This window comes from Furipterus horrens, unplaced genomic scaffold, assembly GCF_987537825.1.
Source record: "Furipterus horrens unplaced genomic scaffold, mFurHor1.1.pri manual_scaffold_3, whole genome shotgun sequence".
Lineage (NCBI taxonomy): Eukaryota > Metazoa > Chordata > Mammalia > Chiroptera > Furipteridae > Furipterus > Furipterus horrens.
Genome location: NW_028327173.1, coordinates 149,999,849 through 150,014,410, shown reverse-complemented (window position 1 = coordinate 150,014,410; position 14,562 = coordinate 149,999,849). Strand labels below are relative to the sequence as shown.

The 14,562-nt window shown below is 40.4% G+C and overlaps 1 protein-coding gene across 2 annotated transcripts; it reads left to right on the top strand.

The window, feature by feature from the left end:
- The first annotated feature begins 103 nt into the window (after window positions 1-103).
- Window positions 104-12,091, top strand: CATSPER2 (cation channel sperm associated 2). 2 transcript variants are annotated; one of them, XM_090270507.1, is made up of 13 exons: window positions 104-592; window positions 715-861; window positions 1,413-1,586; window positions 1,989-2,057; window positions 4,469-4,641; window positions 5,179-5,334; window positions 5,611-5,735; window positions 6,949-7,127; window positions 7,336-7,435; window positions 7,721-7,777; window positions 10,029-10,231; window positions 10,593-10,760; window positions 11,955-12,091. In XM_090270507.1, the coding sequence occupies exons 2-13, from the start codon at window positions 717-719 to the stop codon at window positions 11,984-11,986; spliced, it is 1,581 nt and encodes a 526-aa protein (XP_090126633.1). In that variant the 5' UTR covers window positions 104-592; window positions 715-716; the 3' UTR covers window positions 11,987-12,091. The 2 variants fall into 2 exon arrangements, with proteins under 2 accessions (XP_090126633.1, XP_090126634.1); XM_090270508.1 differs by lacking the exons at window positions 5,611-5,735; window positions 6,949-7,127 and having other exon boundaries at window positions 105-592; window positions 7,350-7,435; window positions 10,578-10,760.
- Window positions 12,092-14,562: the final 2,471 nt, after the last annotated feature.

Below are 14,562 nucleotides of genomic sequence, written 5' to 3'. Positions count from 1 at the left end.
AGCACCTTGGAGAGTCGTGTTGGGAGGTTTCCTCTGTCGGGGCTGGGGACTGGGTACTGGAACCCGGGGTGAGCAGGAACCCGGAGTGCGGGCGGGGTGGAGTTTGAAACGGGGCACAGTGAGGTGGGGAACCGACCCTAAGCGCGTCCTGCATGGGGAGAGCCGAGCCCAGGGGGCGCCCGAGCCGGAGGCGGAGGGGTGAAGTCAGAGTTGTGTGGGCGGAAGAGAGCCTGGGCTGAGGTGAGGCCCACAAGCGGGAGTTGAGAAAAGAAGCTGGCATCCGAGGGAGGGTTGGGACCGGATACATTTTTAAAATGTCAGGCTGTTGCCTTTTGTCCAAATCCTCTTGGTTTTTTTTTCGGGGGCACCCTCAAGCCCTCCCATTGCTCCACCTTATTGCAGTTCCCATGTTCTCTCGGGTCCAGGTGGTGCTGCTATTTCTCTTTTTCCAGCCCCGAACTCCTGCCCTTGTGGCTGCTGCTTTTAATTAGAAATGCCGTCAAACAAGTGAAGGTGCCTGGCTACTTCGTCAACTGCGCAATATTCTCATAGGACTCCTGTCTCCTTTTGTTTCAAAAAACCTTGAGTCTTGGTACATTGTGTTTGTTTATATTCTTAAGGACAAAGAGAGTGGGAGGAGGGGAAGAAAACGCCTGATCTTTGGTGCAACTCCCAGGAATGAAATGATGCTTAATTCTTCCATTTTCTTAACAGACATGGCCACTTACCACCCAGCAGGACACATGCAACTGCCCCGAGCTGATGCCATTCGTTCTCGTCTCATTGATACTTTCTCTCTCATTGAGCATCTGCAGGGCTTGAGCCAAGCTGTGCCACGGCACACTATCCGAGAGATACTTGGTCAGCAGCCTATTTCTTCACAAGGAGAAACTTAAAACTCCCACCACATCCTCCTAAGAATAGGAAGCAGACATAATTTTAAGGGTAGAAAATTCAGGGGAGATTGATTTGGTTGCTAGTTTGGAGGTTACACCAAACTTGATATTTAGTATATGTGCTGCCGAAGCAAAGCGAAGTGAGCACACCAAACTTGATAAAGGCTTTAGAAATAAAATTCTTTGAATCCGGGAGATAGAACCCATGCCACTCACCTTTAGGCCTAGGATAACTACGAGCCCTGGATGATGTGAAAGTTTTTACCAAAGACACTTAAAATTTAAGGGATTGAACCTGCTGCCTTTATTCTTGGGCATGGACAGTGTTGATCATAAGCAATACATTAGCGCTTCAAACTATATTAGTTGCTGTGAGAAGGAGCAGCAAGACAAGCCCTCACACTAAGGGGTCCATTATGCGACCAGTGTTCCTGCCTCCAATCCTACCTGCTCTTCATATCTGCCCAAAACTTCTCTTTATATTTATCTACTGTCCCTTTTTTATTTTTGGTGTAGATCCTTCCCATCAGAAGAAAATTATGTTGGGAGATCAACACCAACTTGTGCGCTTCTCTATAAAGCCTCGTCATGTAGAACAGATTACTCATAGCCGGAGACTGATGAGCAGATTTGAAGTACGCTGCAGTGAGAGACCACCTATTTCTTTGTGGGCTGGATGGGTCCTTCAGTGTATCCTTTCATGCCACTCATTTTTAAAAATCGTTTTTATTTATTGATTTTTATAGAGGGGGGAAGGGAGAGAGTGAGGGAGAAACATTGATTTGTTGTTCCACTTATTTATGCATTCATTGGTTGTTTCTTGTATGTGCCCTGATGGGAGATGGAACCCACAACCTTGCTATTGGGAGGATTCTCTAACCAACTGAACTACCCACCCAGGGCCTCATGCCACTCATTTTTATCCCTTGGCTTTACTATCTCTCTTGCCTCATCATCTGCCTTATAACTTTTTTTTCCCCTTTCCAAAATCAATTTTCTCCTCATTCTCACTGTTTCTATTCTTGCCCCTATTACTTCACCTGCATGAATCAGAAAGAACTCCACTATGTTTGTTTCCTTAAGAGAACCCAGGTCCTCTCTTCACAAACTTCATCATCTTCCTCATCTTTTTGAATACAATTGTACTGATGGTTGAAATAGGTGAGAACTGACATTAAATGAAAGAGGAGGTGGGTGGGAGTCATTTTTCCTTTAAATTGATCATTTTACATTTTTTAGTATTATTTAAGTTGTGATAGGCATAAGAGAATACCCTGGCTGGTTTGGCTCAGTGGATTGAGCGTCGGCCTGCGAGCTAAGTGTCGCTGGTTCGATCTTCCAGTCAGGGCACATCAGAGAAGGAAAACTCTGATTCCAAAAAACCTCCGCTGCCTTGCGGCATACCTCTTCAGGGGAAAGGCTAAGGGAGTAAACCCGACAGAAAATCCGGAGCCGGAGTCCCTAAGGCGGTTTGACGTTGTAGTCAACACTGGCAACTCCTGCGGCGCACCTGAAGCCAAGCTGTATTGACTCCGTCTTTCCCTTGGATCCTTCAGCTGCGAAGAGAGGGGGGATCTGCTGCATGGGCAACAGCAGACCCTCCATATCACCCTGCCCAGGCTCTGTAGCTTCATCGCAAGATGTCGATTCAACACGGGAGGAGATAGATACCGTGTCACTCCTGAGTCGGACTGCACAGCCATTCTCGGCGGTGCAGATAGACTCTTAAGAAGCTCCACCATCGTCTCTCGAGACGGATGGCTGCCGCCGCGGCTGATAGGCATAATTATATTAAGTCTCCTTGGAGCAGTATTTGTGTAACTACTAAGATCTAGAAACACTTGGAGGGCTCTCAAGAGCATAGTAGATATAAAGTAGTCTAGATATTAGGGTGTAATAGACTCACAAGAAACAGGAGATGAAAAGACTAGTTATATTTCTGTGTCAGTTTAGTCTAAATTTGTTTGAATCAACCTTTCCTATTAGAGATATGGGTGGCTATAAGATAGTGAGCAAATATTTACATTTTTACAGGTATGTTTGGAAAGTATGAATAAGAAAGCTCACAAAGTATGTCAAGTTAGGTACAAGTAAAGTATTATTTGAGCCAAAAAATGACAAAGAGTAAATAACTAAAACCAATTATAAATACATGCAATGTATTAACAATAGAAGAAATCTGGAGAATCAATTTGCTCATTTGATTATCATCTCAAACAAACTGCTCAGAAAGGATAAAGAACAGTAAAAGTACCACTTGCTTGTTTCATCCTCACTGTTTTGGGGAAGTGTCCAACTTTAAAACAGTCTTTTTTTTTTTTTTAAATAAAGATATTTATTTATTTATTTAGAGGGAGGGAAAGGGAGAGAGGAAGAGAGGGAGAGAAACATCCATGTGTGGTTGGTTACCTCTCATGCGCCCCCAGCTGGGGACCTGGCCCACAACCCAGGCATGTGCCTTGACTGGGAATCGAACCGGCGACCCTTTGGTTTGCAGGCTGGCACTCAATCCACTGAGCACACCAGCCAGCACCCATGCTATTTTTTAAAGAAAATATATGATTTATCTACAAATGAATTTTTGACTTTGGGATCAAACATATTTTGTGTATTATATAGTTTTCAATTTAAAATTTTTTAAATTGAGATATAATTTACATATAACATTAGTTTCAGGTTTATAACATTATGTATTATATGTTAAATACATGTGATATGTGTTAAAGTATAGATGGAAATTTATGTGTTAGGGCATAAAAAATAGCAGTTTGTATTCATCAGGGTATTTGAGTATGCTCTTCTGCAATTAACTGCCAAGCATATCAGTCGTAGTGCATTTGCAGGCTCTCAGGTATCCTGTTTCAACAGGAGACATTAAATTTTTAGCTTTTAAGCCTATTTTAATCTTACTGTTTTCTTGAATAGCATGGTATACATCCGTTAAATGTATAAAGGAAATGAAGAGGGTTGACAGATGAAGGCAATGAGTTAAGAACAGCAATTAATAGGGTTCTAGAAAGAAAGTATAGGATTCAATTTGCTTTGCAGAACAAAATCAGTTTTACAGAAGAAAGGGAAATTTTTAAATGCTAACAAATAAAGAGCCAACAATTTCTTATTTAACTCAATATGCCCCATGAATCTGGCTTCTTGTTTCTATGTCCCTTATAAAGCACTTAACATCTCATGGCCCTACATTTTCATTTCATTCTCAAGGCTCATAGCTTCTTTGTGAAATTTGGGACTCAGGTTTGACAGTACAGCAGACAGGGTTAGAGTAGTTAAGAGATGAATCCCTTGGTGTCTGTGTGACCCCACAGTGGGAAGGCAGTGATTTGCAGCTGTTTGGCTTATCGATATCAGCAGAAGAGATGAGTTGTAGCTATTTTCCACAGTCAATTCTGTCCTCCCCTGTGTTTCACAGGTTGAAGCAACAACAGTGTTTAGAGAAACTCAAAGTAAAATGTAATAGCAGTGGGTACAACTGTGGTTTATAACAGATTGTGATTATTTTTTATGATTCAGCTTCCCACCTCCTTAACCTTTACTCATCCTTTGCTCTGCTCTCACAGACCTGCTTGAATCCTCTAATACCAAACTGTGGCCACTGAAGCTGACTCTGGAGGTGGCAGCTTGGTTCATCTTACTTATTTTTATCTCGGAGATCCTTCTTATGTGGCTATCCAGCTTTTTCCTCTTCTGGAAGAATGCCTGGAATGTCTTTGATTTTGTTGTTACCATATTGGTAAGGATAGATACCTGAGGATTAGTTTAGTTGGCTAAGGAATGTGCCTAGGTGAATCAAAATGACAAAAAAAATTAAGATAATTAGATTACAGGAAAAAATAAATAGAAATGTACCTAACTTCCTTTTTTTATTCTTCTAAAACTAGATGTCAGTCATTGTAGAAATTGTTGGTATTAGGAGCGAGACAGAATCTAACCACGACATCAACCCTAACAATAATATCTACCAGTTACTAAGCACTTACTAAGTGCCAGACACTGTTCTAAGTGTTTTACATGCATTTTTTCATTTGAGCTCCACAATAATCTAATGAGATAAGCACTCTATTTATCCCCTTTTTATATCTGAGGAAATTGAAGTACAGAGTTTTAAGTAATTTAGTATAGAAAGACTGAATAGGAAACAGTTGCCAGAGAATGTTATTCAAGGGATGATGCTCAAGGAACTATGGTCCAGAAGATCAGATAACGAAGGGGCAACTGTGCATGGGTGCTTTTGGGTATATTTTACTAATAATCTGTGTGTTTCCCACAGTCCCTGCTTCCCGAGGTTATGGTGCTGGTAGGGGTAACAGGCCAGTCTGTATGGCTCCAGTTGCTGAGGATCTGCCGGGTGCTAAGGTCTCTCAAACTCTTTACACGCTTCCATCAAGTTCGAGTCATTATTTTGGCCCTGGTCAGGGCCCTCAAGGTGATTTGACTGTAGCAGCAAAACCAGGTGGGCAGGGTTGATAAACATGGGAGTTACATGAAACAAGTCTGGGTGGGTCAAAGAAGGCAATGAAAGACCCTGTAATATGTTATTGGATGAAAAAGGGCTGGGGTCAAGCTGCTGTGTTCTACAGATGGCTGGGCTCAGGACCATAAGTGAGGGTTTGGTGGGGGATTTCTCGGGTGGGCTTGACTGGGCTGTAGGTGAAGATCAGCCTAGTCTGGCCCAGCTCTGACTTGAAGTCATGACCTCTAGAGTATGACCTTCCTCTTGCTGTTGCTGATCATCTTCTTCTACATTTTTGCTGTGACCGGTGTCTACTTCTTTGAGGGTTACACCCGTTCAACTCGCCAGGACTTGAAGTACCAGATGTTCTTCTCGTAGGCAGGGCGGGGGGAAGCCTGGGAGGAGGGAGAGAATTTGGGTAAGAGACTTGGAAGCTAATCCAAAGTATAGTAATGTAAAAAGTATAGTCTATTTTAAGAAATTGAAATAGAACCCAGGAGAGGCAAAGAGAATGCAGAGGAATAATAGTAAATGGTATTCACTCTGATTTTGAGGATAAAGCAGCTACCAGATTTGCTCTGGGTTTTGCAAATTCATATGCACCCACATCAACCTTCTTTAAATAGCAGTATACTCCAGTGGTTAAGCCCTGGCTCCTATGCCTCAGTTACCCCTTTTGAAAAATGGGAGTAAGAGTGAAGGAATAAATGAGGTAATGCATTTAAACACTTAGAATATTTAACACACATTATAAGTGATAATAAATATTATTCTCAAACATGCTCACTGGTTTTACCCCAGACTCTAAGTGTGGGGATTATACATGCACACACATATACTCATTTAAAAGTGAAATCCTGATAAGATCTTTGTCTAGAGAACATTGATTACTAGTAGAAAGTCAATTTGGATTCAGAGGTGATAATGTTATTTATGAATTGGAATCCAGTCCTGTCGGTGCCTCTTAGGTCTCTCTTAGTAGTTTTGTAAAGAGTATGAGTGAGGAAAGTCCTAGAATTTATCCTATTCAAGCCTTGATGTTTTCAACAAATTGTATATGGAAGACTAAGAAGGAAAATTCAGATATCTTCCTGAGAGCTTTTGTGATATAGCCATTATCATTCATTATTTGGGATCACACATTTATGTCACGAATCTATTAACTTACTTGCCTATCAGTTTGTAACAACAAACTAAATAGGAATGATATTTGCTAAATTTGTGAGTGATATTCTGTTAGGTGAAGTCCATAGAAAAGTACAGAATGAACCTACAAAAAGCGATATGTAGTTGGTGATTCATACAATTTTTAAAAATTCAGTCAGTACCTACTATGCCTCAAATACTAATGGATTAGTAAGTGAAATTCATAATTATTCATGACAGAGGAAAACCTAATAAAACAACCTCAAACTGAAGAATGCTTAGCTAAAAAATTGAGTATGGTAGAAAAGAAGCCAGAGTCAGAGCAAACTATAACGAAATGCTCTTTAAGAGTGTGAATGGAAAAAAAGAAAAAGTGAGAGTGAAACTATTTCTGCGAGGTTTAGATCTCTCTTTTATCTACACACACACCTTTTTCCTTAGGGACCTGCTGAATTCCCTAGTGACAGTGTTCATTCTCTTCACCATGGATCATTGGTATGCATTGCTTCAGGACATCTGGAAGGTGCCTGAAGTCAGCCGCACCTTCAGCAGCATCTATGTCATCCTTTCATTGTTACTTGGTTCCATTATCTTTCGAAATATCATAGTAGCCATGATGGGTAAGCATAGAAGAGGTGAAACTTGGTGGGAAGGATGGGTAGGAAGAAATTAGAGTGAAAGCTAGGATTGGTGGATTATGGAGAGAACCTGATCTAGCAGGAAGGCTTGGGGCCTATAATGGATATTTCACTTGGTTTCTCCCCACCTAAGCCCCCTCCCTGGTTCTTGTCACCACCATTCCCAACTCCTAATTGCCCTTTGGGGCAGTTACTAACTTTCAGGCTATCAGGAATGAGCTGAATGAGGAGGTGACACATCTGGAGGTTCAGCACAAAGCCGGCATATTCAAACGGCAGATTATCCAGAGGTCTGCTTCCCAATTTCCAAAGCCAGCTTTAGTTCTTAAAGGTTTCCTGACCTCATTCCCTATTTCTGCTCTTTGGCCTTGACCCCTTTTCCCCTTTATGACAAGATTTGCCTGAGAATTAGAATGCCTCAGCTCTAGAACATTCCCTGATTCTATACTGTCAGGGCTTCCCTACTACTTTTTACCCTTTTACTACAATTTCTTCTCCTCACTTAGTTTTCTTTTTTCCTTAATAAACTCCCGCTTCAGTATTAACTCTCTTTACTCGTGTTTTTTGCTTTGCAGGAGACAAAACCTGTCCCCTGAGGTACTGAGGTCAAGCCTTAGCAAAATAGATACCAGGTTAGAAGTGTGTTTGTGAACTGGGATGGACACACATGAAGGAGGAGAGGGAAGAAAACCAAAGATGAATATTGGTTTTGAGAGAGCATTCATTCAATAACTATTGGTTATAATCAGTTGACTGATAGCCCCAGAAGATATGCCATGTCCCGATCCCCAGAACCTGTAAACATGACCTTAGTTGGAAAAAAGGTCTTTGCAGATGCAATTAAGTTAAGGATTTTGAGATGTGATTATCCTGGATTATCCAGGTGGACTCTAAATCCAGTGACAAAGGTCCTTTTCAGAGACAGAAGAAGAGAAGACATAGATATAGTGAATGGGAGGAGTTGTAAATATAGAGATAGAGTTTGGAGTGATGCAAGCACAATCTGGAAAAAGCAAATGAGTGTCAAGTAACTAACTGCCAGAGCTAAAAGAAGCAAGGAACCCATCTCCCCTAGAGCTTCCAAAGGGAGAATAGCCCTGCCAACACCTTGATTTCAGACTCTGGATTCCAGAATTGTGAGAGAATAAATTTCTGTTGTTTTAAAATACCAAGTTTGTCATAATTCGTTATAGCAGCCACAGGAAATTAATACATGTATCTCCCATGAAGCAGATGCTATTCTAGACCCTGAGTATTCAGCAGTGGGTAGGGAGCAGAGGAGAAATAAACTCATTCTTCCATTCAACAAATAATTATTGAATACTTGTTAGATGCTTGGGATATATCAGTGAGCAAAACAGACAATAATACCTGCTCTCATGTAGCTTACATACTAGATAGGGGAAAGGGACAATAAATAATGAGTACATTAAATGGCTATGTTAATATGATAAACATTATGAAAAAATGAAATTTAGGACAAGTTAAGGGGGATTGGAGTACAGGGTAGGGGTTGCAGATTGGTTGTAATCTTTTATTTATTTTTAAAGAGAGGCTAAGAGGGGAGAAAGAGAAGGAGAGAAACATCAATGTGTGGTTGCCTCTCACACACCCCAAATGGAGACCTGGCCTGCAACCCAAGCATGTGCCTGACTGGGAATCAAACCGGCGACCCTTTGGTTCACAGGCCGGTGCTCAATTCACTGAGCCACTCCAGCCAGGGCTTCGGCTGTAATCTTAAAGTAGTCAGGGTGGCCTCACTGAAAAGGTAATATTTGAGCAAAGACTTGGAGTAGGTGAGGAGATTACTATGAGAAGAGTGTTATAGGCAGAGGGAACAGTTAGTACAAAGGTCCTAAGCCAGAGCATGCCTGATGTGTTTGAGAAACAGCAAGAAGCCGTTGTAATGGAGCAAAATGAGCAAGGGAAAAGTGACAGGAAATGAGGTCAGAAAGTGGTAGTGATGAGGTCAGAAAGACAATGGGGACCCTATTCTGTAGGGCCATCGTGGGGACCATTGTAGGAACTTAGACTTTGACTCTGAATGAAATGGGATACAGAGCAGAGCAGTGATGTGAAATGTCTTACATTTAAAAAGGTCTACCCTGGTTGCTGTGTTGATAATAGACTGTAGAAGAACAAGGGAAGGAGCAGAGAGACAGGTTAGGAAGCTATGCTGCTGGATTGGATGTAGGGTATGAGAGCAGAGTTCAGGATGACTCCAAAGTTTTGACCTGAGCAACTGGCAGAATGGATTAGCTGAGACAGTGAAGGCTGTTGGTGGAAGAGGTATGGTGGGCAAAGAGTTCAGTTTTGGTTGAATTTGAGATTTCCATTAGACATTCAAGTGGTGATTTGTGATTCAAAGTTGTATATACTAATCTAGACTAAGGAGTGAAATCTGGGCTAGAAGTTTAAATTTGCATTTTGTAGGCATTTAAACTCAGATGAGATTATCAAAGGAGTGACTACAGATGGAGAAGATAAAAAAAACAAGAGCTGAGCCCAGGGGCCCTCTACTATTAAGAGACAGAATCGTGTGGGGAAAGGCTGTAGTTGTGGTATATATAATGGGGGGAGCTAAAGATTGGCAAATAAGATTGGGTGTGTATTGTGGAAGCCTGAGTAAAACTGAGCACAGAAGCTGTGTGGTGAGGGGTACTAATATGGATATAGTACATGGAATAATTGTGGTTGGAAGTGCTTAAGCTTGGACTTGGGGCTTGTATATACAATAACCTGTATATACAATGAGCAGTTTGGCCCTCATAGCCTTAAATCTCAGCATTAGAGGATGGCCAGGGCCAGGACCAGAATAATGAAAGAACAAACCATATCTCATAAATGTATTTCAAGCAATAAAATTTCCCCTTTCTCTAATAGAGCTACCAGTCAACAAACGGAATCTCTGGACTTACCAGAAACAGTTAAAGAAGAGTCTGAAAACAGTGCCACTGAAGAGGGTTCAAGAGCATCTGAATCAAAAACGAAAGGCTCCTCGTCAAAAAAGAAAAAGTCCGTATCTTCCTCTTCTTCTTCATCTTCCTTCATTTCCTCTTCTGAATCCAGAGATTTTGACGCCATTGGTAAGTAGAGGTTTTTTTTTTTTTTTATTTGAATTCAGACTTCTCTTCTCTAGGAGACATCCCAATCTTAATTATATCTACTTCCCAGTTTTCTCCACCAGTTTGATTTTCTGTCTTAGTTACTTTCTTTGTGCTTCTTCATTTCCCCTGTACTTTTGTTTCACTGGATAAGTGTGGCTATGGCTGTCTTTGCTTATTGTAAAATGTAGTCTCTTGGTGATACACCCTTTACCCTCCTTCCTGCTTTCTGTTTCCTCTTTCATCCCTGCTCCCCCCCACCATACACACACATCCCATAGAATTTATCAGTTCTTTCCCAACTTCCACAAATGTGTATGTTTTTAAGAATTCCTCCCTCCAGGTCAGTTGGACTGGGAGACTCATGTGCACCAGAATCTGCCTGGGCTAATGGACATGGATCAGGAAGAACGTGTTGTTTGGCCTAGAGATTCACTCTTCCGATATTTTGAGCTGCTAGAAAAGCTTCAGTATAACCTAGAGGAGCGTAAGCGGTTGCAAGAGTTTGCAGGTATGTATTTGGGGCAGTCATAGAAATCAGGCACTAAGTACAATAGAGTAGCATATATAACTGAGGATAAGGAGGTAGGTGTTCACTATTTCGGTATCTCATCCTCTGAATTTCCACCTCACACCTAAAAAAGGCAAATCCTTGGTTTGGCATGTTACATTCTGGACATATGTCCCAATATCTTCTAACCTAGAGAGAACCTGGCAATTTTGCTTCTTCATAGGGGACACCTAAATCCTTTCAGGTCTGAGAGCTTGTTTCCCAAGAGGATAGTGTTCCGTTTATTGGGAACTAAGACAAAGCAGGCTCTTGCTTGTTTTGGTGGCCCACCCTCTTTTGTACATGTTTCTTCTCTTTGAAGGCCGAATTTCAGACCTGAGCAGTAGTGCCTTAGGCTCAAGATTTTGAGATTGCATTTGTGATGACTAATAGCTGTTGGAATTAGTGAGCAGAAAGACCACATGTCCACTACCCTCAACCTCCAAAAGAGGTTTTATGAATTACAGACTTCTCTTCCTTTCAGCACCTTCTAGTGTCAGCCTAGACAGAGAGAAGTATGTGATTTAAACAGTAGAGTTATTTTCCCTAAATTTCTCACTTAAAATTTTGCCACTTGGAGATTAAATTGGGAACCCTTTAAACCTCTAGAAATAAAAACTGAGTTAGAGGCCCCCTTTTCTTTTACAATTTAATATGGATTAGTGTTATCTTCTTCATACCTAGTTGAAATCAACTCAATGTGAAAATAACAATTAGGGAAGAGGAATGTGTGTTTGGGGTGGGCACAGTGGGGCAATAAGAGAAATTTTTAACATTGGAATGTGGAATTTAGAACAGGTTATCAATGTAGACATTTATCTACTTCAAAATGTTACCTAAGGTTAATCCTGCTCTTTCCAGTTGTCCTAGGCCTTGTCTTCCCACATGTTCTTTGAGGAGAACAGGGTGGAAGAGAGAAGGTAGCAAGGCAGCTTCTTTAATCATGATTAATTCATCTATGGCAAAGAGTACAAGTGCATATGGCTTAATTTTTTTAAATTTATTTTTTAATTATAGTTGACATGCAACATATGGCTTAACTTAATATAAAGATTAGTAAAAATTTGTGTGAGAATCCAGGAAAGTGGAGTCTTAAAATATTTGTATGTTCTGAATATTTTTAGTTCTCCAGCCTCATAATCTGTTTCTTTACAGTACAGGCACTGATGAACTTTGAAGACAAATAAAGCCAATGATGGATGACTTCGGTGTCTTTGGCAACAGATAATGAAGGGAATAGTTGAAAATGGAGAATTCAAAGTATAAATGTTTAATAAATACTGCTGATAATTGCTCAGTGGCCTGTCTCTGAGACTTAGGGGATACTGAAAGGTATAAGATTAGGTGAAAAAGTTAGTTTAGATGTCAGTGGACCTGTGGTTCTTGGCTTTCTGCACTTTCCACAGAGGCTCAGACTGACTCCTTGACTTTGTAACTATGGTTCCCACCCTTCCTGCAAACTCTAATTCCTGATAGAGTCCTAATTTCCCCCTCTCCTTCCCTGGTGGGTGCAGGCCTCTCTGGTGGGGGATTGGGGTAAGGAGATCCCAGGAACTATTGATGTAACTAATGAGTACTATTGTTTCCATTGCCTACTCTAGGAACATTGCTTCTCCTGTATACCATTAATTTTCTAAAAATAGTTTACTTCTTTTATTTTATTTTTTTGCATTACTATTTATCCCTCTTATATCTTCTTCCAATACCACCTTCCCCTCAACAATCACCACACTGTTGTCCATGCCCATGAGTTTTTTTATGCTGCATCCTGCCACCCCAATGCCCCCGCCCCAGCCCAGAGCTATCGGCCTGCTCTCTGTCTGAGTCTGTCCCTGTTTTGCTTGTTAGTTCAGTTTGTTCATTAGATTCCACATAATGAGTGAAATCCTATGGTATTTGTCTTTCTCTGATTGGCTTATTTCACTTAGCATAATGTTCTCCAGGTCCATCCATGCTGTCCTAAAGACAACATTTTCTTCTTTTTCACGGTCAAGTAGTATTCCATTGTGTAAATGTACCATAGTTGTTTTATCCACTCATCTATTGGTGGACCCTTGGGCTGTTTCCAAATCTTGGCAATTGTAAATAATGCTGCTATGAACACAGGGGTGCATATGTTCTTTCAAATTGGTGTTTCGGGTTTCTTTGGATGAATTTCCGTAAGTGGAATCACTGGGTCAAAAGGCAGTTTCATTTTTTAATGTGGACTATATATTTTTAAAATTTAACCTTTATTGTATTTTTTTCCATTACCATTTAGGCCCCTTCTACCCACCTCCTCCCAGCAATCATCACACTGTTGTCCATGTCCGTGAGTCCTTTTTCCTTTTTGCTTAATCCCTGCATCCCCTCCCACCCCCAGCTGTCATCCTGCTCTCCATCTATGAGTCTGACCCATTTTCCTTGTTAGTTCAGTCTGTTCATTAGATTCCACATATGAGTGAAATCATATGGTATTTATCTTTCTCTGACTGACTTATTTCACTTAGCATAATGTTCTCCAGGTCCATACATACTGTTGCAAAGGGTAAAATTTTCTTCTTTTTTACAGATGAGTAGTATTCTATTGTGTAAATGTTCCATTGTTGTTTTATGCACTCATCTGTTGATGAATACTTGAGCTGCTTCCAAATCTTGGTGATTGTAAATAATGCTGCAATGAACATAGGGGTGCTTATGTTCTTTTGAATTATTGTTTTGGGTTCCTTAGGATATATTCCCAGAAGTAGGATAGCTGGGTCAAAAGGCAGATTTATTTTTAACTTTTTGAGGTATCTCCATATTGCTTTCCATAGTGGCTGGACCAATCTGCATTCCCACCAATAGTGCAAAAAGGTTCCACTTTCTCCACATCCTTGTCAGCACTTGTTTGCTGATTTATATATCATAGCTATTCTGACAGGTGGGAGATATCTCATTGTTATTTTAATTTGCATTTCTCTGATGATTTGTAATGTTGAGCATCTTTTGACATGTCTAGTGGCCTTCTGTATATCCTCTTTGGAGAAGTGTCTATTCAGGTCCTTTGCCCATTTATTAATTGAATTATTTGCTTTTTAGTGTTGAGTTTTCTAAGTTCTTTATAAATTTTTGATATTAACCCCTTATCAGTTATATTGGCAAATATGTTCTCCCATTCTGTGAATTGTCTTTTGATTTTGTTGATGATTTCCTTTGCTGTGCAAAAGCTTGTTAGTTGATGTAGTCCCGTTTGTTTATTTTTTCTTTGGTTTCCCTTGCCTGGGGAGATATATCCGATAAAATATAGCTATGAGCAATGTCCGAGATTTTGCTGCCTATGTTTTCTTCTACAGTTTGTAAGTCATTGATCCATTTTGAATTTATTTTTGTGTGTGGTGTAAAAAGGTGGTCTAGTTTCATTTTTCTGCAGGTATCTGTCCCAATTTTCCCAACACCATTTACTGAATAAACTATCTTTAGCCCATTGTATATGCTTGCTTCCTCTGTTGAATATTAATTGACTCTAAAGGTGTGAGTTTATTTCTGGGATCTGTGCTGTTCCAGTGATCTATGTGCTTGTTTTTATGGACAGGCAGTTCCATTTTTAATTTCTTGAGGAAACTCCATACTGTTTTTCAACTTTAAAAAAATATTATTATTGTATTTTTAATAAAGACACAGAGAGAGAGAGAGAAACAGTGGTTTGTTGTTCTACTTATTTATGCATTCATTGGTTGATTCTAGTATGTGCCCTGACTGAGGATCAAACCCACAAACTTGGGATATCAGGACAATGCTCTAA

Excerpts from the sequence above, each read along its gene's own strand:
- CATSPER2 (XM_090270507.1), top strand. The coding sequence starts at position 717 with ATGGCCACTTACCACCCAGCAGGACACATGCAACTGCCCCGAGCTGAT. Across the intron at positions 862-1,412 it reads CACTATCCGAGAGATACTTG|ATCCTTCCCATCAGAAGAAA; the intron begins GTCAGCAGCCTA and ends TTTTTGGTGTAG. Across the intron at positions 1,587-1,988 it reads GGCTGGATGGGTCCTTCAGT|GTCCTCTCTTCACAAACTTC; the intron begins GTATCCTTTCAT and ends AAGAGAACCCAG.